The 16,263-nt window shown below is 70.6% G+C and overlaps 1 protein-coding gene across 3 annotated transcripts in view; it reads right to left on the bottom strand.

Annotated features, from left to right (window-relative positions):
- CARMIL2 (capping protein regulator and myosin 1 linker 2) overlaps positions 1 to 16,263 on the bottom strand; it is a 79,358-nt gene that overhangs the window by 20,910 nt on the left and 42,185 nt on the right. For 2 of the 3 annotated variants that reach the window (XM_075940614.1, XM_075940615.1), the window contains 9 exons: positions 14,347 to 14,440; positions 14,178 to 14,273; positions 13,515 to 13,643; positions 10,214 to 10,327; positions 9,420 to 9,595; positions 7,792 to 7,879; positions 7,189 to 7,299; positions 6,570 to 6,636; positions 3,231 to 3,493 (listed from right to left, as the gene is read on the bottom strand). In XM_075940614.1, the coding sequence (XP_075796729.1) occupies positions 3,231 to 3,493; positions 6,570 to 6,636; positions 7,189 to 7,299; positions 7,792 to 7,879; positions 9,420 to 9,595; positions 10,214 to 10,327; positions 13,515 to 13,643; positions 14,178 to 14,273; positions 14,347 to 14,440 (1,138 nt within the window). The remainder of the gene's footprint in view (positions 1 to 3,230; positions 3,494 to 6,569; positions 6,637 to 7,188; positions 7,300 to 7,791; positions 7,880 to 9,419; positions 9,596 to 10,213; positions 10,328 to 13,514; positions 13,644 to 14,177; positions 14,274 to 14,346; positions 14,441 to 16,263) is intronic. The other variant, XM_075940616.1, reaches the window with a different exon arrangement.

Here is a 16,263-nt window from a genome sequence, read left to right as displayed (position 1 = left end):
CGGGGGGGGATGGGGTACTCTGAGTATCACTGAGGGGGTACAGTGCGCTCCAGGTGTCGCTGAGGGCGGGGGGGGATGGGGTACTCTGAGTATCACTGAGGGGGTACAGTGCGCTCCAGGTGTCGCTGAGGGCGGGGGGGGATGGGGTACTCTGAGTATCACTGAGGGGGTACAGTGCGCTCCAGGTGTCGCTGAGGGCAGGGGGGGATGGGGTACTCTGAGTATCACTGAGGGGGTACAGTGCGCTCCAGGTGTCGCTGAGGGCGGGGGGGGATGGGGTACTCTGAGTATCACTGAGGGGGTACAGTGCGCTCCAGGTGTCGCTGAGGGCGGGGGGGGATGGGGTACTCTGAGTATCACTGAGGGGGTACAGTGCGCTCCAGGTGTCGCTGAGGGCGGGGGGGGATGGGGTACTCTGAGTATCACTGAGGGGGTACAGTGCGCTCCAGGTGTCGCTGAGGGCGGGGGGGAATGGGGTACTCTGAGTATCACTGAGGGGGTACAGTGCGCTCCAGGTGTCGCTGAGGGCGGGGGGGGATGGGGTACTCTGAGTATCACTGAGGGGGTACAGTGCGCTCCAGGTGTCGCTGAGGGCGGGGGGGGATGGGGTACTCTGAGTATCACTGAGGGGGTACAGTGCGCTCCAGGTGTCGCTGAGGGCGGGGGGGATGGGGTACTCTGAGTATCACTGAGGGGGTACAGTGCGCTCCAGGTGTCGCTGAGGGCGGGGGGGGATGGGGTACTCTGAGTATCACTGAGGGGGTACAGTGCGCTCCAGGTGTCGCTGAGGGCGGGGGGGGATGGGGTACTCTGAGTATCACTGAGGGGGTACAGTGCGCTCCAGGTGTCGCTGAGGGCGGGGGGGGATGGGGTACTCTGAGTATCACTGAGGGGGTACAGTGCGCTCCAGGTGTCGCTGAGGGCGGGGGGGAATGGGGTACTCTGAGTATCACTGAGGGGGTACAGTGCGCTCCAGGTGTCGCTGAGGGCGGGGGGGGATGGGGTACTCTGAGTATCACTGAGGGGGTACAGTGCGCTCCAGGTGTCGCTGAGGGCGGGGGGGGCTGGGGTACTCTGAGTATCACTGAGGGGGTACAGTGCGCTCCAGGTGTCGCTGAGGGCGGGAGGGGATGGGGTACTCTGAGTATCACTGAGGGGGTACAGTGCGCTCCAGGTGTCGCTGAGGGCGGGGGGGATGGGGTACTCTGAGTATCACTGAGGGGGTACAGTGCGCTCCAGGTGTCGCTGAGGGCGGGGGGGATGGGGTACTCTGAGTATCACTGAGGGGGTACAGTGCGCTCCAGGTGGTGCTGAGGTCTGGAGGATATGGCACACTCCGGGGGTGCTGTGTGGGGGGTACGGCCATTCCAGTCAGTGCTGAAGGCTGGAGAGGGGGGTATGGCGCGCTCTGGGTGGCTCTGAGGGGAGGTATGGTGCAGTCCGGGTGGTGGTGGAGGGGGAGGGGGCATGGCACACTTCGGGGGGTGCTGTATGGCCATTCCTGGTGGTGCTGAAGGCTGGGGGTGTATGGTGCGCTCCGGGTGGTGCTGGGGGGGGGGGTACAGCGCGCTCTGGGTGGTGCTGGGGGGGGGTACGGCGCGCTCCGGGTGGTGCTGGGGGGGCGGTACGGCGCGCTCCGGGTGGTGCTGGGGGGGGGGGTACAGCGCGCTCTGGGTGGTGCTGGGGGGGGGGGGTACGGCGCGCTCCGGGTGGTGCTGGGGGGGCGGTACGGCGCGCTCCGGGTGGTGCTGGGGGGGCGGTACGGCGCGCTCCGGGTGGCTCTGGGGAGGGGGGTACGGCGCGCTCAGGGTGGCGCTGGGGAGGGGGGTACGGCGCGCTCCGGGTGGCGCTGGGGAGGGGGGTACGGCGCGCTCTGGGTGGTGCTGGGGGGGCGGTACAGCGCGCTCCGGGTGGCTCTGGGGGGGGTACGGCGCGCTCCGGGTGGCTGGGGGGGGGTACGGCGCGCTCCGGGTGGCTCTGGGGGGGGGGTACGGCGCGCTCCGGGTGGCGCTGGGGAGGGGGGTACGGCGCGCTCCGGGTGGCGCTGGGGAGGGGGGTACGGCGCGCTCCGGGTGGCTCGGGGGGGGGGGGGGGTACGGCGCGCTCCGGGTGGCTCTGGGGGGGGGGGGTACGGCGCGCTCCGGGTGGCTCTGGGGGGGGGGGGGTACGGCGCGCTCCGGGTGGCTCGGGGGGGGGGGTACGGCGCGCTCCGGGTGGCGCTGGGGAGGGGGGTACGGCGCGCTCCGGGTGGCTCGGGGGGGGGGGGTACGGCGCGCTCCGGGTGGCTCTGGGGGGGGGGGGTACGGCGCGCTCCGGGTGGCTCTGGGGGGGGGGGGTACGGCGCGCTCCGGGTGGCTCGGGGGGGGGGGGGTACGGCGCGCTCCGGGTGGCTCGGGGGGGGGGGGTACGGCGCGCTCCGGGTGGCGCTGGGGAGGGGGGTACGGCGCGCTCCGGGTGGCTCGGGGGGGGGGGGGTACGGCGCGCTCCGGGTGGCTCGGGGGGGGGGGTACGGCGCGCTCCGGGTGGCTCGGGGGGGGGGGGTACGGCGCGCTCCGGGTGGCTCGGGGGGGCGGTACCGCGCGCTCCGGGTGGTGCTGAGGACTGGCTACCCCATCCCTGCTTCTTACGCCAAGGCCATTCCCGTCCCAGTGGCGCGGTGCCCCCCGCTCAGGGCCTGGCGAGTCTCGGCCCCGCCAAGGGACCCGATCTCCGCGCCTCGGCTCTGGACGCCCTCCTGTGGCCCGACCCCCCCCCCCCCCCCGAGCCTTTCCCGGAGGCCTAAGGCCCAGCGGGACGGGGGCAGACCCCCCCAGCGCGCCCCAGGTGCCCGCGAGCCGCGCCCGCCGGAGCCCCGGCCAGCCAGGCTGCGCGAAAGGGCGGCGCGCCCGGGGCGCACGGGCCGCTTGGCGTGGAAGCGGCCGCCCCGCCGGCTGCGGGAAAAGCAGCCCCCCCCCCGGCCTGTCCGAGCCCCCCCCGGCCTGTCCGAGACCCCCGCAGGGCTCCCAGCCCGTCCTCGGGCAGCAAGTGACCGCCGCGGGACCCCCCCCCCCCCAGCCTTTGGGCACCGCCGGCGCGTGGTGCAGCCTCCCCGGCCAGGCGGCCGCGACCCCCCGCCACAGCCCCCCGCGCTCAGCCCCCTCCTCCCCGGGGACAGGCAGCAGCAGCCGCGCTCCGCTGCCGGCCGCATCACACCCCCGCGCGGCCGGGCTGGCACCGGGACGCGGGCTTACGTGCGGCTTGCTCGGCGGCTGCCGGTGCCGGCGGTTGGGCCGGGGCCTAGCCCGGGTGCAGTGCTCCAGTCTCCCGCCCTCCGTCGGCAGCTCCATGAGGGGCTGGGCGGGTGCCGGCTCGGGGAACGGCGGCCAGCGGCTCGCAGCCTCAGCATCCTTTGTGGAGGCAGGGCGCGACTGGAGAGCGGCCCCGCTGCCTGGCAGCAGCGCCTGGTGAGTCCCGGTCTCTTCTGCCGCTGCCTGGAGATCCGGCTCCCACGGACCTGCGGGGGGGAGACCTTTGCAGATCCGGGGAGCTGCAGGCAGCCCAGAGCCCAGAGCCCAGCTCCGGCACCGCCCCGGGCAGCGGGAGCAGCTCGTGCATCAGCAGCCCGGCCGGCTCCTGCCCCCCTGCCCCACGCGGGACTTCCCCGGGCGGGCGGGCGGGCCGCATCCGGGCGCCGGCCGGGCTCGCGTGGGGAGGGGCAGCGGGGGCCCTGGGGCGACGCTGCCCCCCTGCTCAGGGGTCGGGGGCGATGGGAAGGGAGCAGCACAGGCCTGCCCGGCGCCCAGGACTGGTGGCCTGTTCTCTGGCTGCGCGACCCGGGCACGCTGGGGTGCTGGGCCCTGGCTGGGCACACACCCGCCAAGGAAACACCTCGCACCATGCCCAAGGCGCGAGGCCGGAGACCCCACACGCCAGCAGGGCGCCCCGCAGGAGCGAGCCCCCGCCCACCTGCCGTGCTGCTGGGAATTCTCCCCGAAGGGTTGGGGAGAACCCATGTTCCACTCCCGCCAGGGACCCTCTGCGCTCGCGGCCAGCCAGGACCTGCGCTGCCCACAGGCGGGGCAGAGGGTCACGGCCGCCCAGCGGCTGGCCACGGCCCAGGTGAGATCACACGCAGCACAGAGCCAGGGCGAGCCCTGCACCCGGAGTGACCGACCAGCCTCCCCCCGGCGCAGGGCGGGGCGCCCCCGGGGCTCCAGCTGCAGGATGGGGGCTGACGACGTTCAGCAGCGCCAGCCAGGCACCAGGGCGAGCGCCGCTCCTCAGCGAGGCCCCAGGACGCCGCCCGGCAGCGCCGCCGTTACCACCGCATCGCCCGCGGCCAGGCAGCGCTTAGGCAGGCAACCGCGCGGGCCGCCTGCCTGCTGAGCTGCCCACACATGCCCCGGACAGCCGCCGTCGCTCCTCCCCCGCGTGCCGGCCGGCCAGCGTGGCTGGGCACGATCAGAGACCAGGGTCCCAGCGACCGGGGGCCTAGCAAGCCGGGCGTTTCCGCTCCGGGGCCAGTGGCGCATCCCTTCCTCAGCCATGGCCGGCTGGAGGGAGCAGAGTGCCGGTCTGGAAGGCAGGGAGCAACAGCTGGGATGGGACTCCTGCTGGGGCCACCAGAGGAGCCAGTTGCGACCACGTCGACGGGGCTGCCAGGCTGGGGCACGGCCCCCCCGGGGCGAGGCCGGTGGCAGCCAGACCTGGGGCCCAGCATTGGCAGGGGCTGGGTGCGGCCCCGCCTCCCCCGTGCAAGTGGGCAGCTGCTGAGTGGCTGACGCCCGCTGAGAATGTGCCACGTGGGATGGACTGTCTGCCCCCATGGCCGCCTCGCCGTGCCGGCTCTGTGGGGCAGACTCTGGCGCTAGCCTGGGTCGCAGGGAAGGGCCTCGCATGGAGCAGCAGCAGCTAACAGGCAGCGGGGCAGCTATGAAGCTGGCAACGAAGGGTAGGGACCCCCTGTCAGCGGAGAAAGGCCCCCGGGGCTCGGAACGGGGTGAACGGGGCCGTGGCCACAGGGCCGATGACCCAAAGCTGCTCAAGAGCCAAGTCCAAAGCAAGCTGCAAAGGGCTGCAGCAGCTCTCACCACGGGGCGAGTGGGCAACCCCACGGTAGAGGACATTCACTCTTGAGGAGCACAAAGCCATGCCCGTTGGCAGCCATCCTCCCGCCGGGGCCTGTAAAACAACAGGTCCGAACTGGCCGGTCCCACTCCAAAGAGAGAGAACTTGGAGCCACGGGAGCGCTCTCTGGCAGCACCCAGCACGCAGCACACAGCGCTGGGCTCATCAGGACGGGGGCAGGGACGCCAGAGATCATCCTGCCCCTCTAGCAAGCTGTCGCGGGTCAGCCTCCCAGGCCTGATGAAAACTGGCATGTGACTCTAAGGAGGCATCAGGCAGAAAAGCTCCGGAGACATCCCTTGGGGAACCGATCGGTTTCTGGCTGGGTCTAGACTACGTCCCTTTCGGAAAGAGGGGTGTCAATTAGGCAGATGGAAAGTGCACATGATATTTAAATCCACGCTTCATTTGCACTTTCCAGCTGCCTAATTGACACCCTCTTTCCGAAAGGGACGTAGCCTGGACATAGCGCGCACTGCTGGCCCCGGACAGCCGGCTGCAGAGCACGGATCAGTCTTGCATGGACAGTTAGAAACAGGAAGTACAAGCCTGTGTACAGTTTGTGCTAATCAGAGCCATTGCGATTGCCCCCCTCCCACCCCCAAAAGCCTTAACGACCGGGTGATCAGCTTAACAACCTGGAAACAGCCTTGTTTGTGCTGTAAGGGTGATTGGCCTAGGAAGACATGTGACCATATCACCTGGTCCTGGGATTCCATTTTGACCTGGCATTCCAAAAGGTTCCCACCCGGGGGAAAAGACTTAGCAAGGGGGAGTTCTCAGCCCTTTGTCTTCGGCTGCTCTGGAAAATCCTCGAAGGATACGAAGGGCTGGGGACCCAGATTATGCCTAGAACAAGGCCAGCTCGTAGGGTAGGAATGTGCTTGCAATAAGATTTGTAGTGAATTAGAACGGCTGTGTGTGTTCATTTCACTTGAACGTAGTACCTGACTTTGATCCATCTCTCCTCCCTCGGACCGTTTGGAGGTAAACGCGCTTTGGGTTACTACCAGCCCACTGGGGAGATGACCGGAGCACATCTCTCTCTTTCATAGACAGAGGGCAAACAGCCTCATGAGCTTTCCCTGGGTAAAACTTTTACTCAGAGAGAGACGGATTTGTTTGGGTTTGGATCCCTTTGGGGGACTGATTTCCTGGGTGTAGTGCCCTAGAACTGCATCCTGCCAGAGCTGAGCTCTGTGTTGCTCTGCAGAGGGGTGGTGACCCCCACTCTGGGCCTTGTCGGGGGGAGACCAGGCCAGGGTGGTGGGGAACCCAGAGTGCAAGGCGGCAGGAGTCAGTGGCAGGCTGCACGCAGTTCGGTTGCCCCAGCTCAGGCAGACATGTTGGACTGGAAAAAGCTCCGAGAAGGGCGACAGCTCATTGGGGTACCCCCGCCCGCTGGAGCGCAAGCCGCCTGTGCTCCCAGGGACCGATAACAGACCCCTGCCACGCCGCCTTACCTGTCATGGCGGGTGTGGGCCGGACACCCAGCAGGTGCCTGCTTTTCCTCCGCAGAGCCAGCTTGTGCTGCCGAGAGAGGGGAGAGGTTGTTTCAGGGGCCGCGAGGCGCACGCCCGGCAGGCAGTGATGCCACTTGGATAGCCAGGTCTCGAGCTGACATGGCAAAGCCCTGGTCACAAAACCAAGCCCGGCAGCTGCATTACCCGCTTGGGCCTGATGCGCAGGCACGCAACAGCAGCTCGGACGCACGCTCAGCTACACCTGCCTGGCACTGGGGGAGCCCGGCTTTATTGCACCGGCGGGCCAGGGACTGACCACACCCGGATCCCGGAGCTCCCCATTCCAGCCTGGCTGAGAACGTTTCTCCGGGCGTGGCTGCTGCATCCGGGGCCACGTGCCAGTTTCTCAGGGGATTTCGGGTGGGCGAGATGGCCTTTGGGCTGGCCCGGCCTGGCTGTTCTCCGGCAGCAAAGGCAGGCCATGGGGGCCCCTCCCCAGAGCCAGGGGATTCCATATGTGACCCTGGCCCAGGAAAACCCAGACGCTCCCAGGACACCACACAGCTGCTGTGCAGTGCGATGGGGTCCTGGCGTCAGCCTGCAGGGGAGGGGGCCATACCTCCTCAGCGGCCACGCTTGGCTCCGCAGCGTCGGGTAGGGGATCGGCCCCCTCGGCGTTGTCTGAGTGGAGCACAGGAAGATCCAGCGTTGGCCTGGGGAGACTTTCTGCCTAGAACCACGAGTGGCACGTCCATTATTCCCGCTGAGGAAGCCGTGGTACAATAGCGCCTTGCTCCTGCGGAGCCCCACAGCCCGCCCGCCAGGTTTCCACGACCAGCGGGGCTCTGCCCGGCCTAGTCCCCCCAAAACTCCCCCCGCGCAGCCCAGACGCGGTTCCAGCAGCGGCCGGCGTCAGCATCTCCTGGCGACTCCTCCGCTCTCGGCGCCAAAGGGGGCCCGAGTCACACGGCTCCACAGGGCTCAACGTGGCACGGTGCCCGAGCAGCAAGCCCAGCAGCTCTGCTGGGGCGGAGGAGAAGCGGGTGGGTTGTGCAGCCCTGTTCAGAACCACGGCTCCCCTGCTCCGAGGCCGCGGCATGCCCGAGGTTAATGGTGCCTTGAAGCCACGTGACGCTGAGCTCTGGGCCCCCGAAGGCCACGCCAGGCTGGCCGCAGCACTGGCACCCCTGGCAGCAAGGAGAGAAGAGACAAGGGCACTCACCAGCTGGCGCTGGGCGCCTGCCAGCCCCTCCAGCACCTCGTCGATCAGCCCATCAGCCACGGCCGCCACTACGGACAGCCGGATTTCGCTGTGAGTGAGAGGGGGGTCAGTGGGGTGGGGGGGATGCCTCCCTGCCCACAGCAGCCATGTCCCAGCGAGGGGCCGGGAGCAGGGCCTGGGACAGCGCAAGCCCCTCGGAGACAGCAAGGCCTGCGGAGACAAGCCCTGGGCAGCCTGGAGGCCAGGAAAGCGGAGAGGAAAGGTCCCGGCTGCACCGCCCCAAGAGGCTGAACGTGGCCCTGGGTCCCGCCCCCACCCTGCACCTCCCCCCCGCCCGCATGGCCAGAGCAGCCCAGCAGCAAAGCGAGGGGGGGCTCCCGGGAAGCAGGGCCCCCCACAACCCAAGGGCGGGTCCTGCGTCAGTCGCCTCCCGCTGACCCCGCGACCGAGGCTGGGAGCCAGGGATGGGCAGTGGGGCGGGCGGCACCAGGGCGTTGGGTGGAATGGCCCTCACCCGGCCTGCGCGATCACCGGGGCCAGCCTGCAGCAAGCTGCAGGCGCAGGGCTGCCAGGCCCCAGCCCGGTGCCAATGCCCCAGGCAGAGACGAGTCCCCAGAGCGACCAGACACGTTCCTGTGGCCCCCGGACGCCTGGCGCGGCCATGCTGAGAGTGATGATTAATAAACAGTCAGCCGGACGCTACTGGGGAAGGCTCCGCCATGGGGAAATGGCCCTCAGGCGCGCAGAGTAGGGCCCGTGTCGGGAGGGAGGTGCCCGAGCCCCAGGAACGGGTGCGGGGGAGGGGGGCCCGTGCCGAGAGGGAGGCGCCCGAGCCCCAGGAACAGGGGAGGGGGCGTGCCGGGAGGGAGGCGCCCGAGCCCCAGGAACAGGGGAGGGGGGGTGCCGGGAGGGAGGTGCCCGAGCCCCAGGAACGGGTGGGGAGGGCCGTGCCGAGAGGGAGGCGCCCAAGCCCCAGGAACGGGTGGGGAGGGCCGTGCCGAGAGGGAGGCGCCTGAGCCCCAGGAACGGGTGGGGAGGGCCGTGCCGAGAGGGAGGCGCCCGAGCCCCAGGAATGGGTGCGGGGGAGGGGGGGCCCATGCCAAGAGGGAGGCGCCCGAGCCCCAGGAACAGGGGAGGGGGGGTGCCGGGAGGGAGGCGCCCGAGCCCCAGGAACGGGTGGGGAGGGCCGTGCCGAGAGGGAGGTGCCCAAGCCCCAGGAACGGGGGGGGGGGGGGGGGTGCCGAGAGGGAGGCGGCCGAGCCCCAGGAACGGGGGAGGGCCGTGCCGAGAGGGAGGCGCCCGAGCCCCAGGAACGGGTGGGGAGGGCCGTGCCGAGAGGGAGGCGCCTGAGCCCCAGGAACGGGTGGGGAGGGCCGTGCCGAGAGGGAGGCGCCTGAGCCCCAGGAACGGGTGGGGAGGGCCGTGCCGAGAGGGAGGCGCCTGAGCCCCAGGAACGGGTGGGGAGGGCCGTGCCGAGAGGGAGGCGCCCGGGCCCCAGGAACGGGGGGGGGTGCCGAGAGGGAGGCGCCCGAGCCCCAGGAACAGGTGTGGGCATGGCCTAGGGTGCCTGAGAGGTTTGGCAGGTGGCAGGAGCTGCTCCCGGCTCCGGAAGAAGCCACGTCACTCACGTCAGCTTGCCGAAGACGTCGGCGACCAGCTGGTCCAGGATGGCGCTCAGGCCGAGCTGGTCCTGAAGGCCGATTCGCTGGGCGATGGCGCGGAGCAGCCGGTCCCGAACGCCGCTCCTCTGCAGCACGGCGGGACACAGGCTCTGGGCGCTGTCCAGCACGGCCTGCGTGATGGCCTGAGCCACAAAGGAACAGAGAAGCGGCCCTGACGGAGGACGTGGCCCGTGTCCGCCCCACGCGCCTGCCTCTGCGAGGACACGCCGGCCCCGGGGAGGCTGCTGGACACGGGAGCCCAGCCCGGGGAACGGGCGCAGCGGCCGCGTAGGCCCTGCCACCTAGCACCTCCCTGCGCTTGGCAGCTGGCTGGGAACCCGCCCTGCTCCGGCCGGGCCAGGCTCCTCGCTGTGACGCCAGCGCCAAGCCAGGTAAGGACGCGTTGGGCAGGGGAGGGGTTCAGATTCGCCCTAGGCCCGGGGTGGGGCGCGGCTGGTGGGGGAGGCGCAGGGCAGAACGATGCGAGAGAGACGGGGGGCGGGGGGGCTAGAGAAATAAAGGAACAGCCCGAAGCAAGAAGCCTCGTCCCATGGGGGTAAATGCGCTGCCAAGCGCCCCCGGCTCGGGCTGCAGCCTCACTCCCACACGGCCCCGGGGAGCCCCGCACGGCTCATCCAGGGCTCCCCGGAGGAGTGGACAGCACCCCGCGTGGCCGGGAGGTGAAGGGAGGGAGACGCCCCTCCTCCGCCCTGGGGCCTATGGGCAGCAGCTGCAGCGCCCCCCGCAGGCCGGCCGCCTACCTGGCTCTCCCGGGCACAGGCCTGCGAGGCTGCCTCGGCCAGGCTCTCCAGCTTGTGCTGCAGCTGGCCGCTCTGGTAGGGGGCGTGCCCGGCCTCGTACAGCAGCGGCAAGAGCTGGGGGGAGAGAGGCAGGAGTCAGCGGACACAGGGCGCACCCCACGCTCAAAGGGCCACGGCCCCTCGCCTGCACCGCAGCCTCCACCCGCCCCTTTCTTCCATGCTCGGCTCTCGCTGGCGGCTGCCTGTCCCGTGGCAGCGCAAGGGCAGGGCAGGCCACAGGGCCCCGTGGTCCCTTCCCTGGCAGCATCCCCGGGGTCACGTCCCACGGCAGCCCGGCCTCCACCTGCTTCTCCCACCGCAGGGCCAAGCAGGTTCACTCCCTCAGCAGGAGGAGACGGGCTGCGGCTGCGTGGGCTCCGAGGAGCAAGGTCCCAGGGAGAGCCGTGGGGCTGTTCCCCGGCCCTGTGTGAACCCGGAGCTGGAGCGGGCAGCTTGTGCCCCAGGAGCAATCTCCAGCACGGCTCTCCAGGGCTGCGGCCAGGCGGGGGGCCCCGTAACCAGCGTGTGCAATGGGCAGGAGGCGTGCGAAGGGGTTACACCAGGGAGCTGGCAGGGGGCCAGCCAGGGGGCGAGAGGGAGGGCTGACATCGGAATTGGATTCAGATTCCCTGCCTGCTTGACTTGGGGGGGAGAGGACCCAGGAGTCGAAGACAATGACTGGGACCCAGGCAGGGCGACCGCGCCTGCGGGGAACTCGGGGCATGGAGCGGCCCGAAGAAGGAGACTGGGAGTGGGGAAAGGGGAAAGGGGAAAGGGGATCGCTCGTTTCTCTTTATTTGGTGCTTTGGTTTGCACGGCTCTGTGCACCTGGGCCGCCCTCCCCAATTGCCGCCTCGCCCGGCGCCCAGACACCTCTCCGGGGTTCATCTGGGTTCCTGAGCCGCCTCTAACACCTAGCGGCCAAGGCTGCGCTCTCCTGTGTCGCTTCTGTGTTGTGATAAAATCACTGTTTGAAGGTGCTGATTTGTGTCCTGGCAGGTCTGCGTGTGTGTCTGTCTGTCTGTCTGTCTGCGTGTCTGCGTGCGTGTCTGCATGTCTGTCTGTCTGTCTGCGTGTCTGCATGCGTGTCTGCATGTCTGCATGTCTGCGTGTCTGTCCGCATGTCTGCGTGTGTGCGTGTGTCTGCGTGCGTGTCTGTCTGTCTGCGTGTCTGCGTGCGTGTCTGTCTGCGTGTCTGCGTGCGTGTCTGCGTGCGTGTCTGTCTGCGTGCGTGTCTGTCTGCGTGTCTGCGTGCGTCTGTCTGCGTGCGTGTCTGTCTGCGTGTCTGCGTGCGTGTCTGTCTGCGTGCGTGTCTGTCTGCGTGCGCGTCTGTCTGCGTGTCTGTCTGCGTGCATGTCTGTCTGCGTGCGTGTCTGCATGCGTGTCTGTCTGCGTGTCTGCGTGCGTGTCTGTCTGCATGCGTGTCTGTCTGCGTGCGTGCGTGTTTCTGTTTGTCTGCAAGCCTCGGGCTGGGCGGTCAGCCACCAGAGACTGCAGCTTGGTTTTCCCTTTGCTTTTTTCAAGCTCTTTTGGGGCCGAAGAGCTTGGGGTGCCCAGGGCGCGGGTTCAAGTGTCCACCCTGGCTTTCAGGATAACATCGCTGGATGGTGGCAGCTTGTTTGTTTCTCTCAGAGCCAGGGAATGGGGGTCTCTGGAAAGTCGGGTAACCAGTGCCTCTCTTGCGGCCCTCAGCTTCTGCACTCAGAGCGCCAGATTGGGGAACAGCCCTGACAGCGTGCCTCAGTTTCCCCAGTGCTGCCTGTTCCACAAGGGGCTGGGAGAGGGACTGCTGAGGGCCAGCCCAGGGACTGGTGACCCAGCTTGGACAGTGGGAGGATGAAGGGCTGAGGAGAGGGGCCCAGTGAGCAGAGCGGCTGGTTCTGAAGGATGGAGGAGAGGGCCCAGCGGAAGACAAAAGACGGGACAGGACAGTTGGGGCGGGCCTGGAAGGAGGAGCCCAGACCTAGCCGTGCTCGCTGGCGGGGAGTCGCTATTCCCCTGGGGGCCACGGCAGAGACCAGCAGGCTGGGGGCTCAGAGAGACAGGGGGGCATCACAGCTGAGCGGTCCCCCGGGACCAGACAGAGACGAGAGGCTGGAGCCTGCGAGGGCCACGATCCTGCGCGCCGGCCGAGCGCAGCCACAGCTCCGGGCCGGGTAACTCGGGACACTTCCCTGTGGCGGGGGCTGCCAGGGGCGGGCTCAGTGTGGTTCCTGGCCGGGAGGTGTTTCCTATCCCCAATATTCGTACAGGGATCCCCCAGCCCCATGCTGAGCTCAGCCCAAACCTTCACAAAGTGTCCCTGAGAATTCCTTCGTGTTATCGTTAGTCTCCCCACGGGGGCAGGGAGGGGCGCCTGCCCCCCAAACAGGTGTATGAAGCAGCCTCGCCCCGTCCCTGCAGCTCCCTGGGGCACAGAGGCCGCCCCGGTGTGCGAGGGGCCCCGTCCCTGCAGATCCCCGTGCGAGGGGCCCCGTCCCTGCAGCTCCCCGTGCGAGGGGCCCCGTCCCTGCAGCTCCCCGTGCGAGGGGCCCCGTCCCTGCAGATCCCCGTGCGAGGGGCCCCGTCCCTGCAGATCCCCGTGCGAGGGGCCCCGTCCCTGCAGCTCCCCAGGGCACAGAGGCCGCCCCGGTGTGCAAGGGGCCCCGTCCCTGCAGATCCCCGTGCGAGGGGCCCCATCCCTGCAGATCCCCGTGCGAGGGGCCTCGTCCCTGCAGCTCCCCGGGGCACAGAGGCCGCCCCGGTGTGCGAGGGGCCCCATCCCTGCAGATCCCCGTGCGAGGGGCCCCGTCCCTGCAGATCCCCGTGCGAGGGGCCCCGTCCCTGCAGATCCCCGGGGCAGAGGCCGCCCACAGGGCTATCGGGCTGGCTCCCCAGGGCACAGAGAGCCCTAATGGGCAGCCCCAGCGCTCTGCTGTACCCCTGCCTTCCCAAGTCCCCCCCACAGTGGCTCCTTAGCAGGCCCAGTGGAAGGGCCCGGGGCCTGCCCCCCCTTCCTCCAAGGCAGGGGGTGGGCCCCGCGTCGCCCCCCCGCTCACAGGCTCGGGCGCTGGCCCTCTCGGAGCCGAGCGTCACTTGCTGCCGCCGGCCAGGCCTCTGCAGGGGCCATCGCGGGACGTTCCTGCGGCCAGGGGGCAGAGCCCTGGGCCTGGCCTGGCGTGGCCGGGAGCACGAGAGCCACCGCCCCGCTCGGCTCCGTAACGCCCTGCCGCAGACCTGCCCTGGGGTTACCACGGCCGCGCGGGCTGAGGGCGGGACTCACGCTGACGGACAGGTTTGCTTCCCGAACGGCTTCTTCTGCGCGGCGGACGCCAGCGTCGGCCTCCTGGCCCAGGCAGGCGCTCAGCACCTCGGCGTGCCGCTGCACGCTGGCGCACATCTCGCTCACCATCTGCAGCACAGCAGCGGGTCAGAGCGCGGCCCAGCCGGCCGTGGGCTTGGGGACGGGCACGGGCCGTGACCCCCTCATGCCTCAGTTTCTCCCTGGGGAAGAGGGGCCCGTGGCACCCCCCGGGGCTGGGGGTGGTCACTTGCTAGTGGGCCACGGCACTGAGAGCCTGGGCAGGACAGCCCGTGGGCACCTGGCCCGTTTGCACCTGGCCTGCGCCACTGGTCCCTCCGGGCTCTCCTGCCCGTTCACCTCCCTCCTGCCTTTCCTGCCCGGCCTGGCTTCTCCATGCCTCCTCCTCCCCCACCCCGCCTGGCCTGGCTCTGCTCCATCCGCCCCGCCCGTCACCAGCTGCTCTGCTCTTTCCCTGGTCCCCAGAGCCCCGTCTGCCCCCCGCTTTCCCACCCTGCCCTGCCCGCGGGTGACAGCCCGACTGGCCCAGCCAGCGGCGGTGGGTGCCCCGGCCGGTGCGAGGGCGGCATGGAAACGCGCCCGGAGGGGCCGAAGTGACCCGGTGGCGAGGGCCGGCCCGCTGACCTGTTCCGAGGAGCTGGTGACGATCCCCTGCTGCAGCCGGAAGGTTTGCTTGGGCAGGGTCCGGCGCATCTGGTTCCTCGCCAGGCAGGCCTGCATCTGCAGCAGCAGCAGAGCCCTGGTCAGGGCCGGGCCGGAGGGAGCCCCCCACGCCCGCTGGCCCGAGAGCTACCTTGTGCACAGCCGCCTCCGTCTTCTCGGGGTGTCCGCGATAGGCCTGGCCCACGTCGCTCAGGGGCAGGGGCATGGAGCGCAGGGTGTAATTCCTGGGGGCGCGGCGGAGTTAGCGTCACGGCAACGGCCCGGCCCCCACCAGCTTCTCCCCGCCCCGCCCTGGGGCCACTGGGCTCCCCGACCACTCTGCCCACCGAGCCCCACGGCACCTGGCCCAGCAGAGACTGACGGGCCCCCACACAGCCTGCAGCCTTCCTGCCCCGGGACCCCCCTCCTCACTGTGGGGAGCCCCCTCCTGCCCCAGGGACCCCCCTCCTCACTGTAGGGAGCCCCCTCCTGCCCCAGGGACCCCCCTCCTGCCCTGGGACCCGCCTCCTCACTGTGGGGAGCCCCCTCCTGCCCCAGGGACCCCCCTCCTCACTGTAGGGAGCCCCCTCCTGCCCCAGGGACCCCCCTCCTGCCCCGGGACCCCCCTCCTCACTGTGGGGAGCCCCCTCCTGCCCCAGGGACCCCCCTCCTCACTGTAGGGAGCCCCCTCCTGCCCCAGGGACCCCCCTCCTGCCCCGGGACCCCCCTCCTCACTGTGGGGAGCCCCCTCCTGCCCCAGGGACCCCCCTCCTGCCCCGGGACCCCCCTCCTCACTGTAGGGAGCCCCCTCCTGCCCCGGGGACCCCCCTCCTCACTGTGGGGAGCCCCCTCCTGCCCCGGGATCCCCCTCCTCACTGTAGGGAGCCCCCTCCTGCCCCAGGGACCCCCCTCCTGCCCCGGGACCCCCCTCCTCACTGTAGGGAGCCCCCTCCTGCCCCGGGGACCCCCCTCCTCACCGTGGGGACCCGCCTCCTGCCCCGGGACCCCCCTCCTCACTGTGGGGACCCGCCTCCTGCCCCAGGGACCCCCCTCCTGCCCCGGGGACCCCCCCTCCTCACCACGGGGACCCGCCTCCTGCCCCAGGGACCCCCCTCCTCACCACGGGGACCCTCCTCCTGCCCCGGGACCCACCTCCTCACTGTGGGGAGCCCCCTCCTGCCCCGGGGACCCCCCTCCTCACTGTGGGGAGCCCCCTCCTGCCCCAGGGACCCCCCTCCTGCCCCGGGGACCCCCCTCCTCACCGTGGGGACCCGCCTCCTGCCCCGGGGACCCCCCTCCTCACCACGGGGATCCTCCTCCTGCCCCGGGACCCACCTCCTCACCACGGGGACCCCCCTCCTCACCACGGGGACCCGCCTCCTGCCCCGGGGACCCCCCTCCTCACCACGGGGACCCCCCTCCTCACCACGGGGACCCGCCTCCTGCCCCGGGACCCACCTCCTCACCACGGGGACCCCCCTCCTCACCACGGGGACCCGCCTCCTCACCACGGGGACCCTCCTCCTGCCCCGGGGACCCCCCTCCTCACCACGGGGACCCGCCTCCTGCCCCAGGGACCCCCCTCCTCACCACGGGGACCCGCCTCCTGCCCCAGGACCCCCCTCCTCACCACGGGGACCCCCCTCCTCACCACGGGGACCCTCCTCCTGCCCCAGGACCCCCCTCCTCACCACGGGGACCCCCCTCCTCACCACGGGGACCCCCCTCCTGCCCCGGGGACCCCCCTCCTCACCGCGGGGACCTGCCTCCTGCCCCAGGGACCCCCCTCCTCACCACGGGGACCCTCCTCCTGCCCCAGGACCCCCCTCCTCACCACGGGGACCCGCCTCCTGCCCCAGGGACCCCCCTCCTCACCACGGGGACCCGCCTCCTGCCCCAGGGACCCCCCTCCTCACCACGGGGACCCTCCTCCTGCCCCGGGACCCATCTCCTCACCACGGGGACCCCCCTCCTCACCACGGGGACCCGCCTCCTGCCCCGGGGACCCCCCTCCTCACCGCGGGGACCTGCCTCCTGCCCCGGGGACCCGCATCCTCACCGTGGAGAC

This window comes from Pelodiscus sinensis, chromosome 12, assembly GCF_049634645.1.
Source record: "Pelodiscus sinensis isolate JC-2024 chromosome 12, ASM4963464v1, whole genome shotgun sequence".
NCBI lineage: Eukaryota > Metazoa > Chordata > Testudines > Trionychidae > Pelodiscus > Pelodiscus sinensis.
Note: the sequence above shows the minus strand (reverse complement) of the source record. Positions and strands in the feature narration are given on the sequence as shown.